The following is a 26,031-nucleotide window of genomic DNA, read 5'->3' on the forward strand; positions in this document are numbered from 1 at the left end:
GGTCAGAACTTTATACAAAAGACTAAGAATTTTTGAAGTAAAAAGACATTTTCTGGAGTGAACCAGTTTGCAGAGCAGGAAAGAAGGTTAAGGGATTTTTATTCTTGTGGTATGAGGCTCTCACTAGTGCTGTCTCCAGGTTGCATATGCACAGTATGCAATGCCATTCTCGTATAGCAGCTCAAGTATAGATGTAATAGTCGTAGACTCCCCTGTGCTCCACTGAGGGCCTCAGCTGATGTAGGGGTGGGATATCAACATGGGTACAACTCTTTAGGGCTCGAACTAGTTGTATGCGGAGCCAGCTGGGGTGTACCTATGGAACGCAGCTCGTGTGTAGCTAAAGAATACTCTAGTCAGAGTGAAACAGGTGTCACTGCATGAAGCAGTGAATGTATCTATACATCAATATACATATGTGCATACGTATATCTCAAATCCAATTAGTTCCCTACACCGAACTTGCTCTCACGTGAGCTGTGAAACAAAAATTATACTGCTTCACCTCTACTGAAGCAGAACTTGTTGTTTCAAATTCGGTGAAGAATGTCCTGTTGAATGAAAATGATTTGGCTCGAACTAGTGAGCCTGCTTTCAAGAGAAATCTTCAATTATATCAGCTGTCGGTTTTGAAGCTTCAGTGCTCAGAGTTAAAGCCTCCTAAGCCAAAAACAGACATTCAGGAGGTTAAACAGATTTGCTCTTCGGTAGCAATAAGAGACTGACAAAACAAGAGGAAGTGTCATGTTTTTAATGCGGATTTGAGCAGTGTCCCTTGAAGTCAAAGCACCAAACGCTGGGTCTCTTTCAGCGAAGCCTAATGGCACTGAGTTAGGAACCTGCCCGGACAGATCTTGTTTTCAGTATTCATCGCTGAAGGGATACTCTGGATGGTCACGCCACCTGTGGATAGGTCAGATTGAACAAGTGAGCTTCCTGGGTGAAGCAGAATATCACATCACTGATACAGTCATCCTGCACCTAGCAAACATCTGCTCTTCCTTGCAATATATAGGTGGCCTTCATGGAAGGCTCTTCTACTTATTCAGAAGCTGTCTGCTCTGATTAATCTTCCCTGCAGAGTTGGAAACAAACCTGTACATTTAAGGAGATGACAGTGAAGGGGCATTTTTCAGGCCTACAGACTGTGTACTTTAAGGACAGATGGGGGAGGGGGAAGAGTTTGGATGTCAGCTATTGTCACTATATTTGTGGATTTAACTCAGGTTAGTAGGAGTGTTGTAGGGAAGGGGGATGTCTTCACTATGTGTGCATTGTGGAAGGGGAAAAATTCTTTGTTCAGATGTCTAGACTCTCAAAAATAAGGGCTATATTTGAAGGAGAGGTGAAGACACCAGACTGTACTGCTTTGGCTTATACACTTAAAGCTGCGATGAACTGGCCTGGGTCTGGTACGGGGCTTTCTCCAAATGGCTTCCATAGCCAGACTAAGTCTGGCTGTCCTCTAGCTCAGCCTAGATGTAGATGTTCTGCCAGATTAATAGCACCAGTGGCAGAGAATTTACAAAGAAGCTTTGGAGTGACCTAGTTCAGGGGTGAAAGGGATGTTCATGGCTGCATACTACCAAAGGTAAAGACACTTCAGGCTTCATTTTAAAAACTCTGTGCTCAGCGAAGATGCATGATCCGGGATCGCTAGAAAAGGCAAGAAGAAAATTCCCAGGGTCAACTGCAGGTGAAAAAATAACACTGCCCATTATTGGCAGACTTGGGAGAGAGGTGGATAGTTTTTGTGGTGGGTTTTCCTGTTTGTTTGAGAATATGATGCTAAACCACAAGCCTTGGCTTGACAAACACCTTCCATTAGCAAAATCAAAAACTTCTGAAGAACGTTCTCAGGTGCACCATGGCAGCTGGCTGCCTTGCCTTACAGCAGAGAACAACAAATACAGGCATTTACCCTGGCTGTGAATCCTTCAGTCTGGGAAGGATACACTTCACAATATTGAAGTTAACTAACTGGAAGGAATCAAACATTTTGAATTGGTTGTGTTAAAACATTTCATTCCAATATTCAGCCAAGCTAAAGTGTTTGCACATTAACAGATTGAGCTGGTTCAAAAAAACAAGCCACAACAGTTTGGCTTGTTTGGTTTCAGTATAATTTGACAATGTCTGAGTTGCCAGTGTTGTAATCTCTACTTTCCGTCTGTGGAGCACACTTGCTAACGAGATCTCACATGTTCACAGGTCTGAGTCCTTTGAGTGAAAGTGATTCACTCAGAGGAGTCAATGCAGCTTGGAGTAACAGGTAAGAAAGAATATCCACAGCCGATACGAGGAGCACAACATAAATCAAGCAGGCAGATTAATGTAAAACCGGCCCAGCACAATACTTCTGGATTTCTCCAAGGGGAGAAGAAACCATTTTGGGCTGGGATTTCCTGGAGTATTTATTTTTACAAAACCTCCATTTTCTGCTCAGCTACTTAACTTGTTAATTCATTCCACTGACTGCAATATTCTGTTAGTATGGGCTTACTCACACCATCAGAACAAGAGATTTGCACCCAGTACCCATGGTAGCTGATAACTGGAAGAGCCAGAGGATAGCTGAATTTTTCCATTCCTGCTGGCATTTGCAACACAGCAGCTGAAGGTTTTGCATGAAGTTGACTAACCGGAAGTCTTTCTGTATGATTGTTTGACTTTCAGATGCATATTGCTGGATGAAATAAGAAATCTCTTTAGGTTGGTAACTCATCTGTTGCGGTGTCAACTCCAAACACTTCAGTGTGAGAACACATAGTAGGCAGGTATATGTTTAGCTGCTCCTTATAGCACCTTTCCAAGAAGGCATATTTTACAGTTGAGGTCACACTTCACTTAAGCACTTTCCCCAAACATAGCACTCCTGTGAAAAATAGAGCTGGCAATGTTCATTCTATGCATCCTGTTTTCCTTGTCCTCAGTGGCCTCCTGTGACCAAATCTAGTCTAATAAAGCAAAGTATTTAGTTTATTAGTTTTTGGATTGGTAGCTTAGAAAGTTCTTCTCCTGTGGGCCTTTACATCCTTTAACTTTGCTTCTGGAAAAGGGTCTTGCGTTTGCACCAAGGTTACATTTTGTGTATATAATCGCTAAAAGTTTAAATGATGTTATAGCTCAATGTAGCTATGAAAAACCAAACAACTTTGAATACCAAAACACACGTAAGAATCTGCTAGGCCATTTGTGAGAAGCCTTCTGGAACTAAGCGCTGCTAACTGATGGAAGGCTATTTCACGTTTTCAGAAACTAAAGCTTCAGAGCACCTGGCTGAACTTAAATGTGAAAGATGAACTCTATTACGGTGTTTTTAACGTAGTCCATATTTCCAATTATATTTATGCAGGACGACAAGTGGTTTTTGTTCCTTTGCGACATTCCTCCCATCTTTTGGGCAATAGTCAACGCTTTAGTGTGCTATGAAGCTCCTGATTTTCATTACTTTTAGTGCTTGAGCACACTACAGTTTGGCAAGACACAGATAAACCAAGGTAAATACAGCAATGGATGGAAATTGAGCTTTAGTATGTGGCTACACGTTGAGTGCCCTGAAAAGCTGAAAGCATAAAGTTTGGCCATAAACTGTACATACTTTTGAGCCAAAGGAAAAACTAATGGGGTCATTCTCCTGAAGTGGAGATGTTGGGTTACTTTGAGCCTTCTGGGGTAATGTAGCCTTCAGGAGAAACAAAATTACATTGGGTGGTAAGCTTTAGATCACAAGCAGCAAGAGATCAAACCTTGTTAGTTCTCAGAACACATAATTAGGAAGTGGTCTAGCAGTCAAACAAGCTGCATGGCTTTCTGCTTTACATACAAGAAGGTACAACTCAACATCATGGCAGGAGAGGGAGATTACTGAATGTCCTGGTTTCAGCTGGGATAGAGTTAATTTTCCTCCCAGTAGCTGCTGTGTTTTGGATTTAGTATGAGAAGACTGTTGCTAATATACTGATGTTTTTAGTTGTTGCTAAGAAATCGAGGACTTTTTTCAGTATCCCATGTTCAGCTAATGGGCAGGTGTGCAGGAGCTGGGAGGGAGCAGAGCCAGGCAGCCAGCCCAAGCTGGCCAGTGGAAATATTTCATACCATATAATTTTAAGTTTGTTTTGTATGTTCATTATTATTATTATTATTGGTAGTATTTCATTTTTTGTCTTATTAAACTGTCTTTATCTGAACCCATGAGTTTCCCTTCTTGTCTGTTTCTCCTCCCCATCCTGCTGCGGAGGAAGGATAGGAGAGAGCAAGTGGCTGTCTGGTGCTTAGTTGTTGGTTGCCAGGTTAGACCACAACACTGAAGAAGACAGTGTCAGAGGGAAGGCCAAAACCAATTTTCTGACCACCTGTGGTCACTAAGATTCAACATTTTTTATAGGGAATTTGGGCAGGCAAATTTTGATGTTCTGACTGAAGTCTTCAGTGAGAAGGAACAGAGCCCTCCCTAAATCAGCCCTGTAGTTTCACGTAGCAGTGCTCTTAACCCTTAGCCTTCCACATGGCAATTTAGGATAAGCTGCCTCTGGAAACACTAGATTCGCAATCCATAAGCCATTGTACTCAAGCAGCAACATGGCTTGCTGAGCACTGGACGTGAAGGTAGGAAGGAGAGGGAAGAAAAGAAAGTGCTCCTATTTTCGTTTCAGCTCCGATAGCCACACTGCTAGACAGGGGCAATGCTACACCATGTGAGTGGCTGAGATTGCCATTACAACATACAGCAGAAAGTGTTTAAGGAGATGGAGTAGCCAGATACAGTCAGTTTCTATTAGGTGGGCTTTTGATATCTGAGCTGTAAGTATTGCACACTTATTTTTGCAATGGGTACCGGAGCATATTCAGGCTACATTAAAGACCTCCTGTAATTAAACCTTACTTTAAAATAAGGTTGTTTATACAAAAATTAATATTAAAAGGAAGTGATTTTTTTTTTTAATCATCTGAAAAGACAGGGATGTTCTGTGGGGATCTAGGGTTCCTCCCGAACTTACATTAACAGTTCCACATAACGAACATTTTTGTTCAGGGCTTCAATTTCTTTCATCTCTTTCTCAGTGAGTGAGAAGTCAAAGATCTAATGGAAGGAGAGGTTAGGAACAAGTTAGCATTTCTTGACACAATCAACGTTCATACATTCCAGATTTCAGAACTCCAATCTATCCTCCTCCCCCCCTGCAATCTCCCCCACAAATCCATACTTGCTTGTATTTATAGAAAAGTCTTAAGGACATGAGTAAGTACAGTCACATTTGCTGACACTCTCTTGCAAGAAGAGGAGGAGTCTGGCAAGTACTGGGCCACCAGCTTTGGAAGCAATACGTTGGCAGGGAAAGTGGGGAGCGGTGTGGGGAGTGCTGCAAGGGACATGGGAACAAATGCTTATTTGGGCATGGTAGTCAAGCCAGATGCTTTCTGGTGGTGTGGTTATGAGCCTTTCTGGCACATCTGTATGCAACAATCCTTCCTTATAAAAGCTGCCCTGTACCTGAAGACTGGGCAAAACAACTTGGTCATTCCCAAACACCTATAGCCAGCAACCTTGGGCTGCTGACCCAACGAACTACTTCATCTTGCTTGTGCTGCTCACTGTAGCAGCTGGTGCTCTGGGATACACAACCAGCTGGAACTTTAGCCACTTCAGAGGGTTAAAGACACCAAAATTTCCTCTCTACTCTGCTCTATTGTCATCATATTGTAGTACCATTAAGTGATGGGGACAAAAGTCATGAAATGTGACAAAACTCGACACTGGTCAAGCCTTGTGCCTACAGAAAGAAATTGGAAAATTGCCTTCTATAGGGGCTAAGCCCATGTAAGTGGATTCATCAATGCACCATCAGAGTACAAACTTACCTGGAAATTCTCTCTGATTCGTTGTGGATTGAAGCTTTTTGGGATGACCACCACACCTCGCTGGATGCTGAAACGCAAAGCAACCTGTGCAGCGGTCTTGTTGTACTTTTTGCCAATGGCATTCAGCACAGGATCCTTCAGCAAAGGAGGGGAAGACACATTTACCCTGGAAGAAAATTGGAAAAAAAAGAAAACAAAAAAAACCCTCATTACCTTTAATGTCGAAACATAGCAGCATCTGCTGGTTTGTGGACAGAATACTGCACCTTTTTGGCAAGTAGTGTGAAAGACGGGAGAAAAGCTTTGGCATTTATGTTGGTGGGCTGTCAAAGGCAACTTCCTATGTGATGTCCTAATGTTGACTTAGTTTCTACTTTCTCACCTAACCCTCAGAATTTCCTGTTGCAGACACTTGCTTTCTGTTAGAGGACACCTAAGGTGACCTCCTAGACAGACACCTGGTGTTTTTTGATGACAGCACGCAGCAGGAGTTTTGCAAGTTTACATTCACAACAGTAATATTTAGACACTGAAGCTCAAAACTCCTGTGAAAAATGGGGACGCAGGTGTGTTGCACAGAGACCCAGCAGTGGAGAACTGTTATTCTTTTCCTGGGTAGTGGCCCTGCTATTAGAAAGTAACATGGGGACTTACCATGTTTCATCCCTTGAGGTTCCCAGTGGGCTGTACCCAACAATAACAATGTCGTGTTGTCTGCAAAATTCTAAGAGTTTGGGTTGGGTGAAATAGGGATGGCATTCCACCTACAAGAGTAACGTAGAAAGAATGATGAATGAACAGGATCAGATACAGAAGCAGATGGTGTCCCAATATTTGAGCGCTACAGACCAGGTGCTGCTTTCAGGAAAGGATATGTGTAAGTTAAGGAATAGCCATACTCAACCTGTAGCTACTGTCTAATTGTACATTGCTGGGTGATGGATTTTTTTTTTTTGATAGACAGCAGATCAACATCTGTGATTATAATTTGGCTGCAGGGAATTTTCACTGGCCCTCAGTGGAGAGGTGGCAATAAGTAAGGGGGGTGGAGGTGAGGGAAGCTCACTAAAGAAGTAGGTTGAGAAGCTAACCCATCAGATTTTTTTTTTTTTCTCTGCCTCTTGCATTCAGGATGACTAATCTGATGTTGTTTTTAGGGTAAATGTTGGCATAAGCTGTCCAAGATAGAAAGGTGAGGGGAGGATATGTAAAAGGTGAGGCACCTCCATAATGGTTATGATCTTGTTCAAGCTCTGCCCTCCCACATTGCAAATATTATGCATCACTCCCTTAGGATAGGGATACTCCCTTAGGCAGCAGGGATCTTCTGGCATTCTTGGTCTCTGGGAAAGGGATGCCTACAAGGTGACAGAGCAACCACTGTTTGCAGGCAGCCTGAAGCTAGCTGTCACAGCTTGCTGGCTAGCTGCCCTAAGATGGGCTAAATTTTTTGCCTTGCTTTTCTCAATTCAGGAAGCAGCAGCAATGCTCAGTGCAGTCTTGGGGGCACGTCAGAAACGGCGATTGCATTTTGCACCCGCAGGGCATGTTAATACCATTGAAGGGTGCTGGAATTTCCTCCTCTCAAAGGCTGCCTTTCCCTGCAGGCCAAAGACAGAACTGAAGACTACAGCCAGCCTCCCTGCCCCGTCGCATGTCAATCCCAGCCTTCCAGGCCACATCCCAGTTGGTCTCTGGCCTCTTCTCTGATACTGTTAATGGGGATATTTGTTTGTGCCAGATGAGTCAGAAGGGCTGCCCAGTGATTTCTAGGAAATGCAGTGAGCTGCCAAATGCCAGAGTCAAAGGTATTGGGCATTCAGATGGGTCACTGCCACTTACTGCCTTCTCTGAGCCCTACTACTGTAATTTAACTCAGACATGCCTGTCATCTTCATGGGCTTGTTCAGCTCAAGTCACTTGCTGAATGGGGGTTCTCCTCATTAATTCAGGTTTTTCTTTGACTCTTACTGATGTCTTATGGGAAGGGCACAAGAGAGCAAGTACAGGAAATTTAGGAGTTACTTCTAATGGCTTTTAAACTTGGGAAGCTTAGAGTGACTCAGGCAGGATCGCTGATACTTAGGGTTGTTTTGGTTTGGAGTCAGCTGAGGTAGACATGGCTTCGTTGCAGACTGGCTAGCTCAGAATGGTTTGTCTTGAATTTTTTGGACTTGAAATCAGGTACATGGCAAAGATTTAAGGTCTGCATTGACTCAGCATTGAACCTCGTTACAGAGCTTGGCACAGAGGCACCAGTTTTATAGTCCTGGAGCAGGAACAGAGGAAAGCGATCGTTCCAGCATCTCCAAATATTTATCTTTAGCCTAGATAGGATGAGTAATATTTTCGAGCTACAAGTGGAAGCGTGACAGTATGGAGGGCAGCGTCTGTGGCAAAGTGTACATCACCCTTCTGCATGCAGTAGCTTGGGCTGCCTGTTACCTCTGCGTTCCCCACAGGGCAGTGGCATCAGGACAGGCACCGCTGTGGGCTTGTAGTCGTACCTGATTGCTGACAGGTTTGTACTTAAGTCCTGGCTTATTCAGGATCATCTCCAGCTGCCTGCGGTTGAAATTGGATACTCCAATAGACTTTGCCAAGCCTGCATCTTTACATGCTTCCATAGCCTGCAAAGAAAGCAAAGAGCAATGGAGTCCCACATGTTGGCTTGATTCCGTGGAACATGTGCTTTAGGGGTAGGTGGAAGATAGTCCTTTCTTGCAACTGCAGAGAAACTTTTGCTGCAGCAGAACTAACAGCTCTACTAGCATAAGGGCTGGTGCCATCCTACTGTTCTAAACTCTGTTCCTGGGTAGACCCGCTTTCCAGACCAAACCTGAATGTTTTATACCTCCTGTGAAGGTAGAATTTGTCTGGAGAGCAGAAAGATTAATCTGAGATATAGATAGGTAAGTGCCAGACATCTGCTTTCAAAGAGTTTTGCTTGCTTTATGCTGCTTTAGCACTGCCTTAAAGCTGGAGAAGTGAGAGTGAATGAAAGATTGTTTTCCTGATAAGTCAATTTATTCCCTTTGATTGTATGAGAGTTTTTCATATGAAGTCTCTTTCCAGTGAAATCACCTAAATATCTGGCAAGGCATAGAACAAAGCCATCACAGAAAACTTCAGTACAGTTCAAAGTAGAAAAAAAAAAAAAAAAGGTGTGGGGGAGAGAGGAATTTTAGGTATTCTGCACTTCACACAAATCCTAATAGCAGAGAAAGCCTTGTGAATACAGGCTACGAATACCTGCCCTGGTCTCCATGAGCTTCATCTGCTGGCTTGTTAAGGGGGAAGAGGGTCCATTCCTGCAGTCTCCCGCTTTGCTCCCAGGAGCTATGCACACAAATGATTCGGTGACTGTTGGAGGCAGACCCAACCCCACCGTGGAGCTGGATGCCCCTCCCGCCAGTTTTGTTACTGCTTTCTCCCTCACAGGAGCTGAAAGCAGGGAGGTGAGATGTACCAGGTATTTGATGACCTCTAGTTGGCCTCATATGCTTTGCATCACTCAGTGACAAGTCAGCAGATACAGTCATCTGGAGCCATTTTTGCCTGCTAGCACCATACTGAGAGAGTGAAATTGTCTGGATTGAGTTTAGCCAGTTTTATTTGGATTGATGCTATTATTTGCAGGCACTCACCACCACCTATTTTCCTCTGGACTTTGTAGCTGAAGAGAGTGACCTGCTACAATATATCCTTTACAATAAGCACCAGCTTGAAGATAAAAATGTAATAGTGTTTGGACAGCTATTGCTTTCCACATTTGAGCGACTAGGCTGTGAAAGAGAAGAATCAGCTGCATCAGCCAAAAGGCAAGGGTAACATAAACTGCTAATGTGGAAGTCCCCGTTCCCCCTGAGACCCTGCTGGGATGGCTCATCTGCCAGGGGAAAGCCCAAGCCCGCCCTGGGGTCTCTCCACCTCTGAACTTTTGCTCAGAATGTCACCAATTCTCCATCTTTATCTGCTGTACCTTGTGTAGAGCTGAACTGGGACATGACTATCCAGCTCTGGACAGTGCAAGCTGGAGTGGAGCGTGTTGCAGCCTGTGTTACCTCTCTTGGTGCGAACTGGCCTGAATTAGTGATGCTTTTGCAGCAGAACTAGTGCAGAAGGAGAGTGGACCAGATTTCGCAGTGAATTAGAGTGTCCAAGGCTTCAAAAGGCAGGAGCGTGAGGAGATTGGCAATCTCACTTTCTGCCTCACCTGAGATCCTGAAGCCAAGTGGCGGTAGGCTTAAGGACACATCTGGCTATAGGGCTAGAGTGCATCACAAACAAATTTAGGATGCAATCTTTCAGGCAAATGCTATTTCCCTCCAAGTTTTGTTAGCAGAAAAACCTTGCGTTCTCATCTGATAATAAGATTTAGAAGTGAGTGAACTTGTTCTGATGGCAAGGGTTTGGGGTTTTTCTGTGTGTAGTTTTGGTTTTTTTTGTTGGTGAGCTGTAGGGCAAATTCTGTTTTACTTGAAGGTGAAAAGCTTCCTTTTTTTGAAGAGGATCCAGTTACTTCTCATGGCTCCAGCTTTCTCCTGGGGCAAAGATCTGATAAAGAGGAGAGACTGGTAAAAACCTACAGATACCTCAACTACCAAATGTAGAGTGCATGCTCTGAAAGAAGGAATGTGGATGTGAGATATTGTGACAAGGTTTCATTTTGTTATAAAAATTAAGTGATGGTAAGAAGAAACATCCCTAGGCACAGAAGTAAAACTTATCCATGAAGCTAGTAGAATTTGATCCATCTGCCCTGTTAATATGCCCCAGCTCTGTTACGAAGGTCATAAATAAAACTGAGGATCTGTGTTTTTAAAGCATATATGGAAGGATGCTGTGTTTGCTTACCTCCCAAGTGGCACATAAGTCTGTCTTATGGTAGATAATTTTTCCATTTTCATCTTTTGGGTAGATTGCATCTCCAGGCTGAAAAGTAAAAGCACACTTTCATGCTTTAAAGAAAAAAAATTCACTCCTCGGAGCAAAGATTTTTCCACAGACTCTGCTTCTACTAACAAACAAAAAAAATTCAAAAGCTTTCTGAAACACCCAAAGTTCAACGGGTCATTCATCCTGGGTTTACCACATCCTCCACTGCTGGATCGTCCTTGGATACACTGCTGAACTGTCATGTGAGTGCACACTCAGGAGTTCCTGGATGGCCTTGTTTTTCAATAAACTTTTAACCTTTATGTTAGGGCGTCCGAAGGGCTGGGTTACAGTACCAACCTGTGCTCTTTTCCACTTCTTCCCTCTCCTCCTTTTCTCCTAGCCCTTCCCCTGATCCTGCTTGTGTCCTAGGCACCTGGGAAGAGTACCAGCTCCCAGTAGTTGTTGGGACCTTTTCCAAGAGCTCCTTACTAGTAGTAAAGGGCTATGTGTGTAGCTATATTACAGGCTGTAAACCTCAAGTGCATTATCCACCGTTCTTTGGGCACCAGGAACTTTTTCTTCCTATCTTTTTACCCCACAAACAAGATTTCAGAGATAAGTTGTGAGCTGATATCTCACAAGCACAGCTTTCTCCGGTGATTTTGCTGGTCATTTCACTGCTGTTGCAGGCAGTGCATTAGCACCTCTCTTCTTTTTGTCGGATTGCAATTTCACTTTTTTTATAAAAACCCTGCAGTGACGTTTGACACTTGATCTGACTGCAGACTGCTACATTTCAAAGGCCTGGGTACAAGATGCTGACATGGTAACTCCTTGAGGAGATGCAGCTGTGACTAATACAGTTGTTAACTGGTGCCTCCAAATTCAACAAAGTTCAAATTCAAGGCATTTCATGGGAAAACTGAGCCTAAGGAAAACATAACCTCAGATTTCAAAGGCCAAGGTGTAAGTTACAGACTTATGTCTGTCTCCTACAAATGTGCTGGTTTTCCTCAATGCATTCCACAAAGATGACTTGTTGCCTTTGTTCCTATGTCTTCTTGGGGGGAAAAAAAAATATATTGACTAGAAAGATATAGGTGGCTCTTGGGTACATTTTTCTATTAGAAGGCAAACTCTTTGCTATCAAAACTTGAGGTGGAGAAGCCCTATTTACACAACCACACTACGGTATTTTGGAACAAACCATTCATCCCCATGATATTCCAGGAGACTCTCCAAGGACTGCCAGCTTGATGCATAGCAGTTGGACTTCTTTGGGTTCAGAGGATGTGTTTGAATTCAAGACCTTTTTACTTTGTTCTGCTTCTAATGCATTAACTTCTGTTTGACTTTACTTTTTTATAGTAGTCAATACACAGCAATTACATTAGATAATTTATCATCCCCTCATTTTCCTCTATTTCTGTCACTTGTATTCTATAAAGGAAACAAAGTCAGGATGCACAGCGCTTGAAGATGAACTTGGCTTGACTGAGATAAGTGGTGCCAGCTATTGTGGATTTTTGCAAGAATCAATACTTCCCCCTGCCTCCAGGGAACTGCACAAGGTGTTGAAGTACAGTTGTCTTTCTCAATAGTCTCCAGGCAATGCTTTCTAGTCTCCAGGCAATGCTTTCTCTGCAAAGCTACCTTTTTAGGCAAGGAAGGTTCTGAATGGAAGAACTGTCCACTAACGGATAAAGCAGGATAAAGTGCTGACAGAAAGACAGTGTTCTGATGGTGATGGCTGGTTACGGGGTCTTTGAAGAAGTCTGTTAGAAGTTGGTCATGCTTCTCAGCTTTGGATTCTCATGGACTACACTGCACCAGTCATTCCCACAAATGCTGTCTTCTCTTGCAGTTCTCTTGGAGATAGCCACGCACCTTAAACTGAACGTAAGGTGGCTTCCTACCATGCTGCCATATGAGCACTGAAATAAGTGGAACAACACCCTACAGTCACTGCCATTCTGCAGGGAACACATCGTATCATGCCATGTTCAAAGTCTGGAGGCACTCAAAGCTACCAGACAACTAACTTGCATATTTAAAACACAGCAGCTAGTAACCACTGAGAGGAAAATCCCTGCTCCCATTATAATAATTTCCTCACCAACACAGATGCAGGAAGACAGGTCTGCACATCCCATTGCTTTCACAAAATGGTCTTTGACAAGCAGGCTTGCTCAAGAGAGCAATTTTAGCAACTTGTGAATGCCAATTGTATAACCAGAAGGCAATAGGAAGTCAAATAGTGGGGCCATTGGTCTCTTTTGATCTATTCTCTTGCAATGACAGGAAGATACTTGGGTGAGATGTGTTCAATATAAGGCTGAAATACCTGCTTTCCTACTGGATCACAGGATAATTTAGTTGGGAAGGATTTGTAGATAACTTAGTGCACAGCTACCTGCTTGCTGATGGATGAGTCATCTGAGCAGAGCCCCCTAGAAAACCTGCCACTGGGTATGAATTCCCCAGGCAGAGGGCATGTGGTGGCCTGGAGGAGACCTGTTCCTGCTGGTCATCTGCCTTGCTGGGGTAGAGGGGCTGAGGACCACCGCCAGGCTAAAGGGAGGAAGGACAGATGTCCTGAATGGGGAATCTGTGTGAAGGAGAAATACAGGGAGGTGCAGGCAATGAATAACGTCACTGCAGAATGTCAGCCATTCTTGATTCATCCATAGGCCCATAAGTGCTGGGGTGGTGGGGCTTTCCTCCTCTGAGTGGTGCTCTCCAACACTTCTTATGGTACCTTAAAGCCCCTATGAGAGCTTGCACTGCTGGGCTCTGCAGAAGCATGTTTCCTACTGGTTTCAGAGTGGGACTGTAAGCTTTGTCTCAAGTTCTTCACTGATTTCCAAGCAGAGACTAGTTTTGCTAGCAGGCTGTTAGGGAGGCAGGAAAGCACCAGCACTTGCAGGCTGGGGCAGAGTAGGTGTTTGTTAGGCTTACACCTTTACGCTCCTCACCAAAGGCAAGCATCACATGTGGGATGGGTTTATTTGTGAGAAAGGGAGCAAAGAAAGGGAACCTGTCACCACTGCAAAAGGGTGGGGGTTTTTCTTGTATTTGGCACAGAAAAATAGAATTTTTTTTTAGGCAGAAAGTGACTTCTCTTTTTCTCTCCTCTCACGGGGGACGTGAATGAATGTTCAGGACTGCTACTCCTTTAACAACTCGGATTGTTGATACAGGCCTCAGGGAGTCAGATGTACATTACTTTAAAGCCAGCTGTCTATATCTCTATATTGTGAGACAATGACCTTCACTATGTGGGAGAATGAACTACTAGAGAATACAAACACAAGCAAAGGGAAACAGGAAACTGGAAGTGGTGGGAAATTTTTAAAAATGTACCCAAAAGGATTCCATACATGGGACTATATAAATAAAGTTTTAATATCTGAGTCCAGTTACTCATATACTGGTCTTAAAGGGATATGGTTTCCTTGGGGGGGGGGGAAAGGAACTGCAGGTCTAAGGTGGTTGCTTTGTTGGTAAATTGTTTCCTATCTGATGCTTCTGACAGTCTGAAGCCTGTAGTAAAATATAATTGTAATAATCAGAGAACCTTCTCCCTTGCAAAAAGAGGCCACTTCAGAGCTTAAACGTTCTGCAGAAATAATTAACCAGCTAACTGCCTAACCCTGTTCTTTCTAAGAAAAAAGATTTAACTGGTTCAAAACTACTTAAATACATTTTGAATCTCACCCTTCTAATTTCACTATTATTTAATTTGCCTTTATACCAAGTACTTGCAGAAGAAAATTGTAAAGCAAGGTACAAATGGCTGTGAAATCAGCAAGTTTGGAGACTTGCAAGAGCTTTTTGCAAAGGGAGGCATGCAACTCTGTTGTGAGCTCCTTGCATTCAGAGGTTTAGACTACAAGTTCCCCAGAGCCAGCAGTATGAAGGAATATCAGGCTTTAACTTTTTAGACATTTGAGAGTGAGAGATGGACAACTCGCATTTGTGACCAACTGTGATCGACTGAAGATGTCCAAGGGGAGCACTGGAGTTCAGGAGATGAAGATCATAACTGGGATTTGCCCAATGGCTTTAATGCTACTGAAGTTATTCAGTTTTTGGGAGAGTAAGGAAATCAACTTGGTGGCTTTTTCCCCTTTCCCTCTCTCCCTCCAAACTTTGCCCCTAGCCCTTTGCTGCTTTGTACAACCACTTTCCTGCAGTGACTGCTGCCTCACAGCTCAGAGAGGATCAAGATACATGTGCTGCTTCAGCTACAGTAATCCTTCAGCAGAGGACGCGTTCAGCCCCAGTTAGGAGACCTGTCCTTCCAACGGAGAGACCACCTGCTACAGCTGTCAATAACTGTTCTCACACCACCTAGAAGCCTCTCTCTGTGTGGCTAGTGCACAGAAATGTATGCATGCAGTATATATCAAACATCATTGGGCCAAAGTGCTATTTTCAACATGGACTGGAAGCTGCAAGGAGGATGCTAGATCATTTTTCTTTTTACCTTGAAAGCCATTGGCAGCTCAATAATGTAGAGGTCAACGTAGTCCAGCTGTAGGATCTTCAGGGTTTTCTCCAGTGTGGGACGCACTAGCTCTGGGGGGTGGCAGGTATTCCATAGCTGGGGAAGAAAGTACAGGCTCTTTTTTGGGTGCCAGGACCAACAGTGAGCATCCATTCTCCAGCTGACACATGTTGTCATGTCCTCCACCCCACCCCACCCCCCGCCTTGTTCTTCTGACAGAGCCCATTACGCACAGCACAAAGACACTGCGGTTGACACCACTGCAAGGCAAAGGTGAGGGTCCTTATCCTGTTCTCTGCCAGAGGCAGATGTAGAGGTTACATCTGACCCAGAAAAGCCATTACATATTTGTTCATTACAAGATAGGTTCTCTGAGTTGAGTATATTGCAAACTCTTGCTCAATGAACTTAGGCAGATTCCTTTTGTTTTCCAAGCATATGCTTTCACTGGAAAACTTTGTTTCCACAAGAAATCTGTGGTCACTTTTATGCTTGAAGGCAGAAGCTTAGGTCATGTGAGTTAGCTATTGAACAGCCAAGCACCCAGCACAAAGACAATCTTTTGGTTTTCTCCTGTGGTCATGGAGCCTGAGTGACTTCCTGACCTAGGGAAGTTTTAATTTACCCCCCCAGTCCTCCCTGAAAGATGGATTATTGCTTAATCACTGTAATGCAGGTGTGACTAGTTAAAGTACAGCCTTCTCAACCTCTTTAATCACAACTGCTTCCGCTCAGTGCTATGCCCTGAGGTTGCTAGCTATGGAGTATGCCTAGCTGATTAGCTTTCAGTACTATCTCTAACTGAACTCTGCTGATGCAAATCTCTTGCAAGAATAAAACCATAGCATGGTAATTAGTAAGAACTCTTTGTGAACTGATTGCTGCAGTTAAAATTGACAAACCCCAGAATTACACACAATAGAAGGCTTGAAGTGACATTTGCTTGCACACAATGAGCTGGTCTGTTTTATCTTCTTTTTTCAAAGCACAGAACTGACATGTGGAGTCATGTTGAGGTTTTTGGCACATTTATTGGCTGCATAAACTTGCTGTTTGTCGGTATGGTCATTGTCTAGCCAGTTCTGTCACCAAAGCCAGCAGTCACTGCGTGCCAAGGTACAGAATGAATTCATTCTTGAGACATGAAACACTCGAATTACCATTTTCAGGAGAAGATAACGATAATAGGTGTCAAAGGACATAGCCTGGGTAAGTTTTAAAGTATTTCAGATGTTTGATTTTTTTCAAACCAAATTATTGTTTTCCCAGGAAATAACTATCTGCTCAGTTCTGCCAGCAGAGGTAAGGGCACGTTATCTTGAAGTTCAGTTGTACTGAGAGCAGCACATCTGACCCTGCCCTAAGCTGACAAACCAAAATAGGGTTTGGCACCTGGAAATTCATACTAGGCCTTCCCTAGCTGTGTGTTGCAAGGTGTGATGAGTTTATGATCGCTAGATGGTGGTTATGCAGGGTGAGGTATACTACGGTAAAGGGACCAAGGTCCTGCTCTTAGAGTTTTAAGCTGTTCCACTGGCTTTCCTTTCTCTGTGTTTTTTAAGCATTTTACATGTAAAGTGAGATGTTGTTTTGGACTTAAATATAGGTAAGGAAATGAATCTGCATACCCTTCATGTTTAGTTTGTGTCATTACTGTGTTTTAGAAATGGAGTAACCTGAGGTATGTTGATAGTTTAGACGCAGTTTTTCCAAGCCCCCTTTCTAGCCCAGTGCTGTTGAGCTCAGTACTTGCCAGTGAATATACTTTCCTTTAAAAAAACTGCAGAGGTTCTAAAGAAACATCCTTTAGAAATAGCAAACATTTGTACTATGTTAATACATAGATGCCATGGAAACTTCAGAGTTTCGTAACTGTTTTCATGATTTGTACAAGTCATTGTATGATCTACCTAAGTAGAACCCATGCAGACATTTGAGCAGTCAGAGCTGCCAGCTGGCTTTGGCATTTCAGGACACCACATTTCCTGGAAATGTTGCTTCTAATTTAATGAAAGAAATATCCTGGGATGAAAGAGGAGACCAGAAAGGTCTTGCTGTATAAGCCAAGTGAGATGTTGGCAGTTGACATAAAACCTCTAAAATTTCTGGATGCTGAGCTGCTCTGCCTGATCAGCCAGCCAGCAGCAAGAGCCAAGTGCAAGTGCTGATGATTTCAACTGGCAGATGCAGCCCGATTGCACCAAGTCACTATTCCAGTAACGCTGCCACTCAGCCGGGCTGTTCTTGTTACTCCCTGCTGACCGACCAGCCTTCAGTTTGTATCGTCATTGTTTAAGGAAAGATCTGCATGGGGGGCTTGAGTTGAAAGGGTCTTAGGGATTTCCAGTGCTTCTGATGTCAATAAGGCTGAAAATACAACCAATATTTGTTGTGCAGACTGCTTCCAAGAATGGTCTGCTCTATCTACCATGTTTCCCAGAAGATGCAACAGTTCCTATCAGCCAGTTACCAATAAATGGATCCTGGATCTACTGGTGGCTTGATATTTGCCTGTAGTTCACAAGATACATTAATTTGTGAGGTACGTAAAGCTAAGGAAAACATAAGGTCATAAGGGAAGAAACATCCAGTCCCATTCCTCCTGGGAAGTTCTGAGCTGCTGTAAAAATGCTCAGTGAAACCTGTGAAGATCCTCAATTGTGATGGAATTAATTCGTTGCAGAATATTTTATGCTTCTGCCTTTGAACTCTTCAAAGTCTACAGAGATGCTCTGACAAACTGTCACCGTGAGCGCCTGAACTTTTGTCAAGCATAAACAGGACACAACAGAAAGATAAATCCACGCGTGTCCCATCTCACAGTCACGAAGCAGGCTGGAAACATAGGCATTGACTCTCATGGTACTGTGTGCTGCAGCTCTGTGGCTTGCAGGATCTGCAGTTTAGGGAACAGCTGAACTTACAATCAAGAAGTCAAATGTAGTTTCACAGATGTCTCAATGTTTGAGTGGTGGTTATCAACTAGGAAAATCATCTAGTGATTATATCAGACAAACGAATATCGAAAGGCTTAATAAAGTAAGTTTGGAAATTTTACCGAGAGATGCGCTTTCACAGAACTTAAAAGTTTATATGGGAAAATAAACTGCAGGGGAAGCAGTTGGGAAAGTTAAAAGACTCAAAATTGCTAGGACATCTGGTTCTAACCTTTTGCCACAACTTTGTGGCTTTGATTTGAAATATTACTGGTAATTTGCAGTAATGAAACTATAAAACTGTAGAAACAAAATATTTTGACTGATTGAAATCAACATATTTGGAATATGAGAGACTACCCTGATAAAGGTGGAAAATTTGAGGACATGAAGCTTTGCTCAGGATGGCAAGGTTGTTACAAGTAGAACCAAGCAGGGAACTTGGAAGAGAGTTGCACGCTTTACAGATTGGGAATTGCTGTACTTGGAAATTGGTCTATAGCTGCTGAAAATCCACTTGGTCTGCAAAATACCTGTTCCGAACCTTAGTTTCACAGATCACAGAGCTTAAGTAAATTGCTCACAGTAAAATGGGCCTTTTATCCCATGGGATCTTTCGCTCTAGGAACCATGTTATTTATTTCCAAGGTTGTTGAGTAACTTTTGTGGATTACGTCTTATTTGGGAAAGGAGGAAGGGAAAATATTAGGCTGATATGTTCGAAGAAGCACTGCAGGAAGGGCAACTTGAGGCCGTAAACTCTGTCAGAAACTGGACAGGCACTGTGAATTTTCTGGGGCCATCTGATCTTTATTCTGCAATGAGCTCGCTCTCTTATACCTGGGATACAGTCCCTGTAGTTGTAACAGCTTTTGTCAGACACTTCATCAGACAAGGGATTTCATTCTTCTAGGAGAGGATCAACTCTTACAGCTAAGGCTTTAAAGCACTAACTAGCTCGTGCATTACTCTGGCCTCTTTGTTCTAGAGCAGAAGTGTGATGACATCTTCTCTCCAAGTAAGGTGATTCATCATCCTAGAACTTTTTAATAACAGGTGATACAGTAACTAAGGGCGTAGCTTGATGAGTAATTTTCTGGCAGTATTACCAATGTGAGAACTTGCTGTTCTCCTGTGCAGAGCCATTTGCACTCATGTGCTTGCTCCCACCCTTTTCACTGTGCAATCTCACAGCAAACCTGTACAGGGAATTGCTCTAGCAGCAAATAAGTCATTTGCAGGTTCATTGTCTAGATTTGGCTCACTGTGTGACTGTACAAATGTGCATGCCAGCACAGCACACGGGACAGTAACAGCTTAGGCAGCACCGCTGAGTCTAGCAATGGTCTAAACTTGCAGGTACCTACAATACTAGGCAGAATGGAGGTTGCATAGTTCCCACTGCTAACAGAGCTTTAAACTGAGAACAACAGTGATTCCTGTGCTTAACAGCAACCCTAAGTGCTCATAAAGCTCTGTGGCATTATGGTACTCCTAGGAAAGAAAAATAAAGGATGTTGGATCTGGAAGCATGCCAGAGGCTGACCACTGGCATTCTTAAGAAAGCCCATTCGCAGAAATCCTGGATTTAGCGGAAATAATCTCAGCGCAGCTTCTCACCTTGCCACAGTAAAAAATGTCTTCTCTCTTGATCCTTCCTTCAGCAATCTTCTCCCGGATGGCTTGTCCCACTTCATGCTCATTGTAGTAGACAAAAGCACCGTCGATGTGGCGGTAACCAGTATCAATGGCAACCTTCACCGACTCCAAACAGGAACCTTTGGGAGTCTAATGGGAGAAGAGAAAGAATAAACATAGTTTCAGTCTCCTGCTCACCTCTCCTGCAATGCTATAGAGTCCCTGTGATATGCACAAGGTTTGTGCTGGAGTTCATCCGGTCTAACCATCCCTTACCTCCCCAGACCACCTGTGTTTCGAATTCTGAATAAAAAAGTGCTGTGTACTTTTCTTCAAACTGCTGCGAATGTGGAATGAGACTGGAAAAAGGAGCAAAGCAAAAAATTCTCTGTGGGTCTGAGAAAAAGAATACTAGAGTCCTTACAAAGTAGAACTGAACATATTTGATATGAAAATTATTTCAGAATCTCTAATCTAGAGAGTAAGGGCTTTCCTACAACAGCCATTTGATAAAAGCCCTTACTCAAGTGGAAGGGAGCTTTTTGGTTGAGCAGAGCTGGTCAACCACCAAGGGGCTGTTTGAATACCTGATGGCCCAGCAGAGCAGGAGTTCAGATCTGACTTTCACCTCAAGTCAGCTTACCATTGGTGGTATCACAATCTGAAAGGCGATAACTCAGGACTGTCTGCTGGTATTCCCAGTTCTGGACAGATGATTTGCTGTGTGGCTAAGAACCAGTAGGTGCTTATCTGGAGTACTCTGTCCAGTTCTGGGCTCCCCAGTTCAAGAAAGATGAGGAGCTACTGGAGAGAGTCCAGCAGAGGGCTACGAGGATGGTGAGGGGACTGGAACATCTCTCCTACGAGGAGAGGCTGAGGGAGCTGGGCTTGTTCAGCCTGAAGAAGAGAAGGCTGAGAGGGGACCTAATAAATGCTTACAAATCTCTTCAGGGTGGGTGTCAGGAGGATGGGGCCAAGCTCTTTTCAGTGGTGTCCAGTGACAGGACAAGCGGCAATGGGCACAAACTGAAGCACAGGAAGTTCTGTCTGAACATGAGGAAGAACTTCTTCCCTCTGAGGGTGACGGAGCACTGGAACAGGCTGCCCAGGGAGGCTGTGGAGTCTCCTTCTCTGGAGATATTCAAGACCTGCCTGGACAAGGTCCTGTGCAGCCTACTGTAGGTGACCCTGCTTCGGCAGGAGGGTTGGACTAGATGACCCACAGAGGTCCCTTCCAACCCCTGCCATTCTGTGATTCTGTGCTTTAGTGTACATTTTTATACGTCTTTTTGCTCCAGTTTAAGATGAGCCCAAGAAACCTCTTAATAAGTCCAAGTGGCATTTTTGTATTGTGTGCTGCACTTCTGTTTACTCATCTTTGCAGAAATTCGGAGTAAGCTCGTTTTTCAAAACAGTCATATTTTCCATTAGCCATTGGCAAGCAAAATACATGTAGGCCAAACCAAGCAAAAAAAGCATAAGACTGGTCACTGAAATCATATGACTGATCACTGAAATTGTGCTGAAAACATCTTAATGTTGCCACACTTTGTGTAATGAGACGGCAGCTCTAAGTGGTGGCTCTCAGTGACACGTGGCAACACTATTCTTCTGCCTTTTCATAGGCATTGCTCTGCTGTGGCAGGGATGTCTGATTCCCTTAAAGGAAAACTGAAATGGGGTGAGTCAACCTGCTCTGCTGCACTGCTGTCTGCCAGCAGCAAATGCCAAGAGGTGAATTTTGCTACCTCCAACTGAAGGGCCAAGACCATGCTGCTTCTCCTATGAAGAAAACAGATGCCAGAGACATCTGGAAATGAGACAGGGTGTGAAGAGAGGATGTCAGATTTGTTGATTTTCCTGATGCCAAGGAAAGACAAGAAGCAGGACTGGCAATAGGTGCTGTTGGGAAGGACGACTTCTCACCACAGCACTCACTCTCCTTCCTCTCCCTCCAAGGTGCCCTTTTACAGCAGCCACTGGCTTGGCTGCCCAGGAGTTTGCCATCAAACAGGCAGCTGCTCTTCCACCACCTGCTGAATGATAAGGTGTGAAACTCGTAGCTGCTGCATCATGCGGCAGCAACTAAAGACACTGGTCTGCCCTTCCACGTTCGTGGAAGAAAGATCTGTGAAGGGCTGCTGAAGACACATAGCGGGGTCAACCTCTCTGTCTTTCACTCCCAGAGCTGTAGGCTGGTGGGAGATTATTCTGGGGTAAGGGGACCGTACCCTGTCCCACCTGCTCTGCATTTCAGTGTCCCATCCGGGCTGGCTGCTACCAGACACGACTGGACTGACTTCTGTTCAGGCTCAGGGGAGGACTTCCTGCTCCAGCATGCACTGCTGAAAGGTTACTTAAAATTCAAAGCTGCTTGTGCTTGCCTGTATTTATTACAGATGTTGAGTGAGGGCTGAGAGGCAAAACAGCACAATTTGGCATGCGAAAGTATTTACAGCAGTGACGATGCAATACTGTCTGCTTAATGGAGAGAGACAACGAAACACTTGTTCAAATGCTTTGCTGCTTTCACTGTGGGAGCCTCCCAAAGGCATGCTTGGCCCTTGCCAAGGCCCATTCCTAGTTGTTAGTAGGATGTAATGAAGACCACGGCAGCTAAAAGCCTTTCAGGCGCAGTCAATGGCTAGTTTTCACTCGGGGCAAGTCGGGCAGCGTCACAGAAGTGCAAGGCGTGGAGCAGTGAGAACCTCCAACATGTTCACTGCTTTGTCCCTGCCTGAATCTGCAAGGAACGATTTGAGGCAGGCAGCAGGCAAAAAGCTCTGGCATGAGTGCTACAAGCCTGCAGTTACTGAGGACAGTAACCTCGGACCTCTGCCTCGGCAGAGAGCTGCACGAGGCTCAGGCCTCAGACTGCCACAGAGCAGTGGGGCTCAGCTTACAGGTCTTGTGAGCTCAAGTCCAAGTGATGACTAGTTATGCAAAACAGAAATATATTCTCAAAAGTGTTTTCTCTGTGAAGGCTGATTTTTGCAAACAGTCAGCTTGTTTGACTTCTACCATTGAAGTGTATGAAAGAAGAACATTTAGAGTATGGTGACACATTACCTTAGTACAGATTTAAAAAAAAACACACCTGCTTTTTTCTAACTTTTTCCATTTTGTTGAAGAGCCTGAAAATGGGGGGATGGGCCTGATCCTTGAATTTCCTCTCCTCTTTGCAGCCTTGAGAGATTGCGTGAACACGGCTCCTGGTTGTCTCCTGAAGCTATAAACTAAACTCCACCAAGCAAGGAAATGTTGATTATTGAGTTGCATCTCTTCTCAAACACCAGGGCCAGTTTCCAGTTTGGTCAGTAATAAAAGCAGAAGGAATAGGTGAAGAAAGGCAGTCTCTCACATATAGGGGAATGGTGTAATTGCCGACTTGGGAGAAGGGTGGAATAGAGGAAAGTGAGAAAGCTTGCAGTTGCCTTTGGCTGAGTCAGTTAACTTTTGTTAGAGATGAACTTGTATGTATTTCTTAATGTTTTGCATGGGACTTACATCTGTACAAATAATCTTGTGAAAGACTCCTCCATCTCAAGGAATAATCTTATTCTTTAGGGGCTTCAGGAGGCTTTTTTTGGATCAGGCCTTCATTACCAATGGCCGGAGATGGGTTTACATTAAATATAAATGTTTTCATTGCACTAGTTCATTTCATCTAATGTGGTATATTAGTTCTGACAGATTCTGGTCTAAGGTCTTTCATATAAAAATGCAAGGCAATCTAGAGAATGGTTTTTGGAAAAATCTGCCTCTATTGAACTGTCCCAGCTGAAGGCCTGGGACATCTGCAAGTCTGGAAACTTTATAGCATATGTTTATTTTCATGCTAATGGAGAAACTATCATTTCTAGCATTTCACCTATCTAATCCTTCCAAATCCTGCAGCAATGGGCTGTGATAAACTGTGCTGATGAGTTGCATAGGCTAGTTGTGTTGCAGTTTTGCCACTTTTTAGAAGTGTTGTCTCAAGTGTTGTATCTTATTGTATTGTTTCCGGACAGACCGTATTAAAGCTGGATGACTCAGATCACCACTGCTCATCCACCTTTCCATCAAAGAAGGCACAAACCTGGATCTTTCCCCTCTACCCCGCTGCTCAGCCTGAGGCATTTTAATCTCTTCTATCTCTTGTGGAAATAAAGCCTTTAACTAGTAGTGACCAGATCAGAGATTGCCAACTGAAAACCAACTTGTGCTTAAGTGTAGGTAGAATTTTGTGATAGGACTACTCTGATGTCTCGTGGTGTTGTATAAGGCTCGGCACTTCAACCACAGCAGCTGATGGAGCGGTGCCTCCCAGGCTGCCTGGCCACGGAACAGCCACCTTTACCAGCAAAGCCAGACCTCCTCCTCCTTACTGCGGGTTATACTCACTAACGTACGTTATCTAAAATGTGGTTGCCTATGCTGTCTACTCATTTCAGGTAGGCCTTTATTCTTGCACCATTCCCAAATAAGCAGGGCTAACGTTTAGAGCAGAACAAATGCCGTATGAGGTACTGAAATGTCTCCGTGCTATAAACATCTGTGCTTCGTCAGTAGTAATTCAGGACATTTTGGCCTTAAGACAAATCTTTGCTTCTTTATTGCTTTTTATTGAAGTGTAGGTAAGAGGTATGCTTGATCCTTAGCTGTAATTAATGTTCCAGCTTCTAATCAGTGTGCCCTGCAACTATGCTACTTTGATCACAGACTGTTGTTTAAGAACTGGAATTTTAAAACCACTTGTACACTGCAAGTCAGATTTTTATCTTCAGTGATCTTACAGTCAGTCACTGATTTGTGCCAAAAAAAGGTATTAAATTTATTACATGTTTTATGATAAAAGAGAAACTGCTTGGTTGACTAGACCCACTTGCTCAATCACTAGTGACTCCTTCAATAGCAGCTAGGCTATTTTTATGATCATAGAGTTTAAGGAAACAACACACACAATTATTCCCTCTATCAATCAATAGCTTGTAAATCTGCTGATTTACCACCACGCATGACAGATTAAACCCATATCCGTTTCCTTCAGGTTCCGTGGTAAATAAATCCGGCAGCAGCACAAGGGCAGCAGACTCAGATTTGCACCTTCACTGAAAGAAAGGAAGAGGCAATTTGGCCCCTTCTCCATAGATGAAGTAGCCAACTGGCCAGTTACCACATTTTATGAATCTGAAAAAACACTGTGCTTCATCAGTTCTGCCTGTCTGAAAGGGTCTGCTCTCTTTTTCCTCTGAGACCATGAACTTTTTAATTTTTTTAATGTGTATTCCAGACACCTTCCATCACATCCCGTTCTGTCAAAAACTATTCTCCCTACCATAGGAAACGTACAGCTTCAGTTTTGCTCATGATTGCATGTGACCAAGCCACAGGAGAACGTTTTTTGTGCAGGCATACCCATGAATTTTACTGTTCCCTCTCAAGTAGAAGAGTATTTGCTTAGCAGTGTTAGTGGTTGTCCTGCCCATTACTGTTCTTTAGTGCTGCATTTCAGCGGCCCTCCAATTCTTTTGCTTTTTCCATAGCATCCTTTTCTGGTCAGCAATTTCCACCAGCTTTGCAGCTGATAAAGAGGGATTCTAGCTACCTCCAAAAACAAAGCTAAGAGGACATATTGGAGGCAGATCGTAATCTTGCAAAACCATGCGAACAGCTACCATATACACTGCTTTTATAAATGTCTTAACATCACTCTTGTCATTTATTCTTTATTAGTGCATACAGTAAAGGAAAACAGTCTGACCGGCTCCCGCATTCTGCTCTGCCTCTTTTCACATAGGCAGCTTCGCAGAGTTGCACCAGTCTTAGCAGCCTGTGAGAGCTGAGGAAGAACCGCGTCGGGGAAGGAGCTGTTTACTTCAGTCCTGAGCAGCTCACCTGGGTCGTGCAATGGCATCCAGTCCCTCAGCTGGGAATAAGGATCTTGGGAGGAGGAGTATGAGGTGTTGGGAGAGACAGGGCCAACTCCTGGAAAAATTTGAATTTAGCTGCAGCTGAATTACACAGGAGATCCAAACTGTGGGCTGAGCGCTCCAGTCCTAACCTATAATTTAAGATGTGGAGCCACTGTTTAGGAATCTTAGTCAGCTAAATACAGGAAGGAGAAAGTAGGTACATTCCTGGGCTCAGAGCCTCCTTCGCCAGAGCTCGGCACTTGCACGCAGATTCTTATGCAAGCTTCTAGAAGCCCAATTGCTTATT

The 26,031-nt window shown here is 43.7% G+C and overlaps 1 protein-coding gene across 1 annotated transcript in view; it reads right to left on the reverse strand.

Moving 5' to 3' along the window:
- Positions 1–736: 736 nt before the first annotated feature.
- The window catches only part of AKR1D1 (aldo-keto reductase family 1 member D1), a 36,085-nt gene continuing 10,790 nt past the window's right edge, over positions 737–26,031 (reverse strand). The window contains exons 2-9 of the mRNA XM_075428051.1: positions 19,810–19,977; positions 15,233–15,349; positions 10,720–10,797; positions 8,370–8,492; positions 6,517–6,626; positions 5,863–6,028; positions 5,001–5,083; positions 737–903 (exon numbers count right to left, since the gene is read on the reverse strand). Coding sequence (XP_075284166.1) covers positions 861–903; positions 5,001–5,083; positions 5,863–6,028; positions 6,517–6,626; positions 8,370–8,492; positions 10,720–10,797; positions 15,233–15,349; positions 19,810–19,977 — 888 coding nt within the window. The 3' untranslated portion in view covers positions 737–860. The remainder of the gene's footprint in view (positions 904–5,000; positions 5,084–5,862; positions 6,029–6,516; positions 6,627–8,369; positions 8,493–10,719; positions 10,798–15,232; positions 15,350–19,809; positions 19,978–26,031) is intronic.

This window comes from Opisthocomus hoazin, chromosome 8 (assembly GCF_030867145.1).
Source record: "Opisthocomus hoazin isolate bOpiHoa1 chromosome 8, bOpiHoa1.hap1, whole genome shotgun sequence".
NCBI classification, from domain to species: domain Eukaryota; kingdom Metazoa; phylum Chordata; class Aves; order Opisthocomiformes; family Opisthocomidae; genus Opisthocomus; species Opisthocomus hoazin.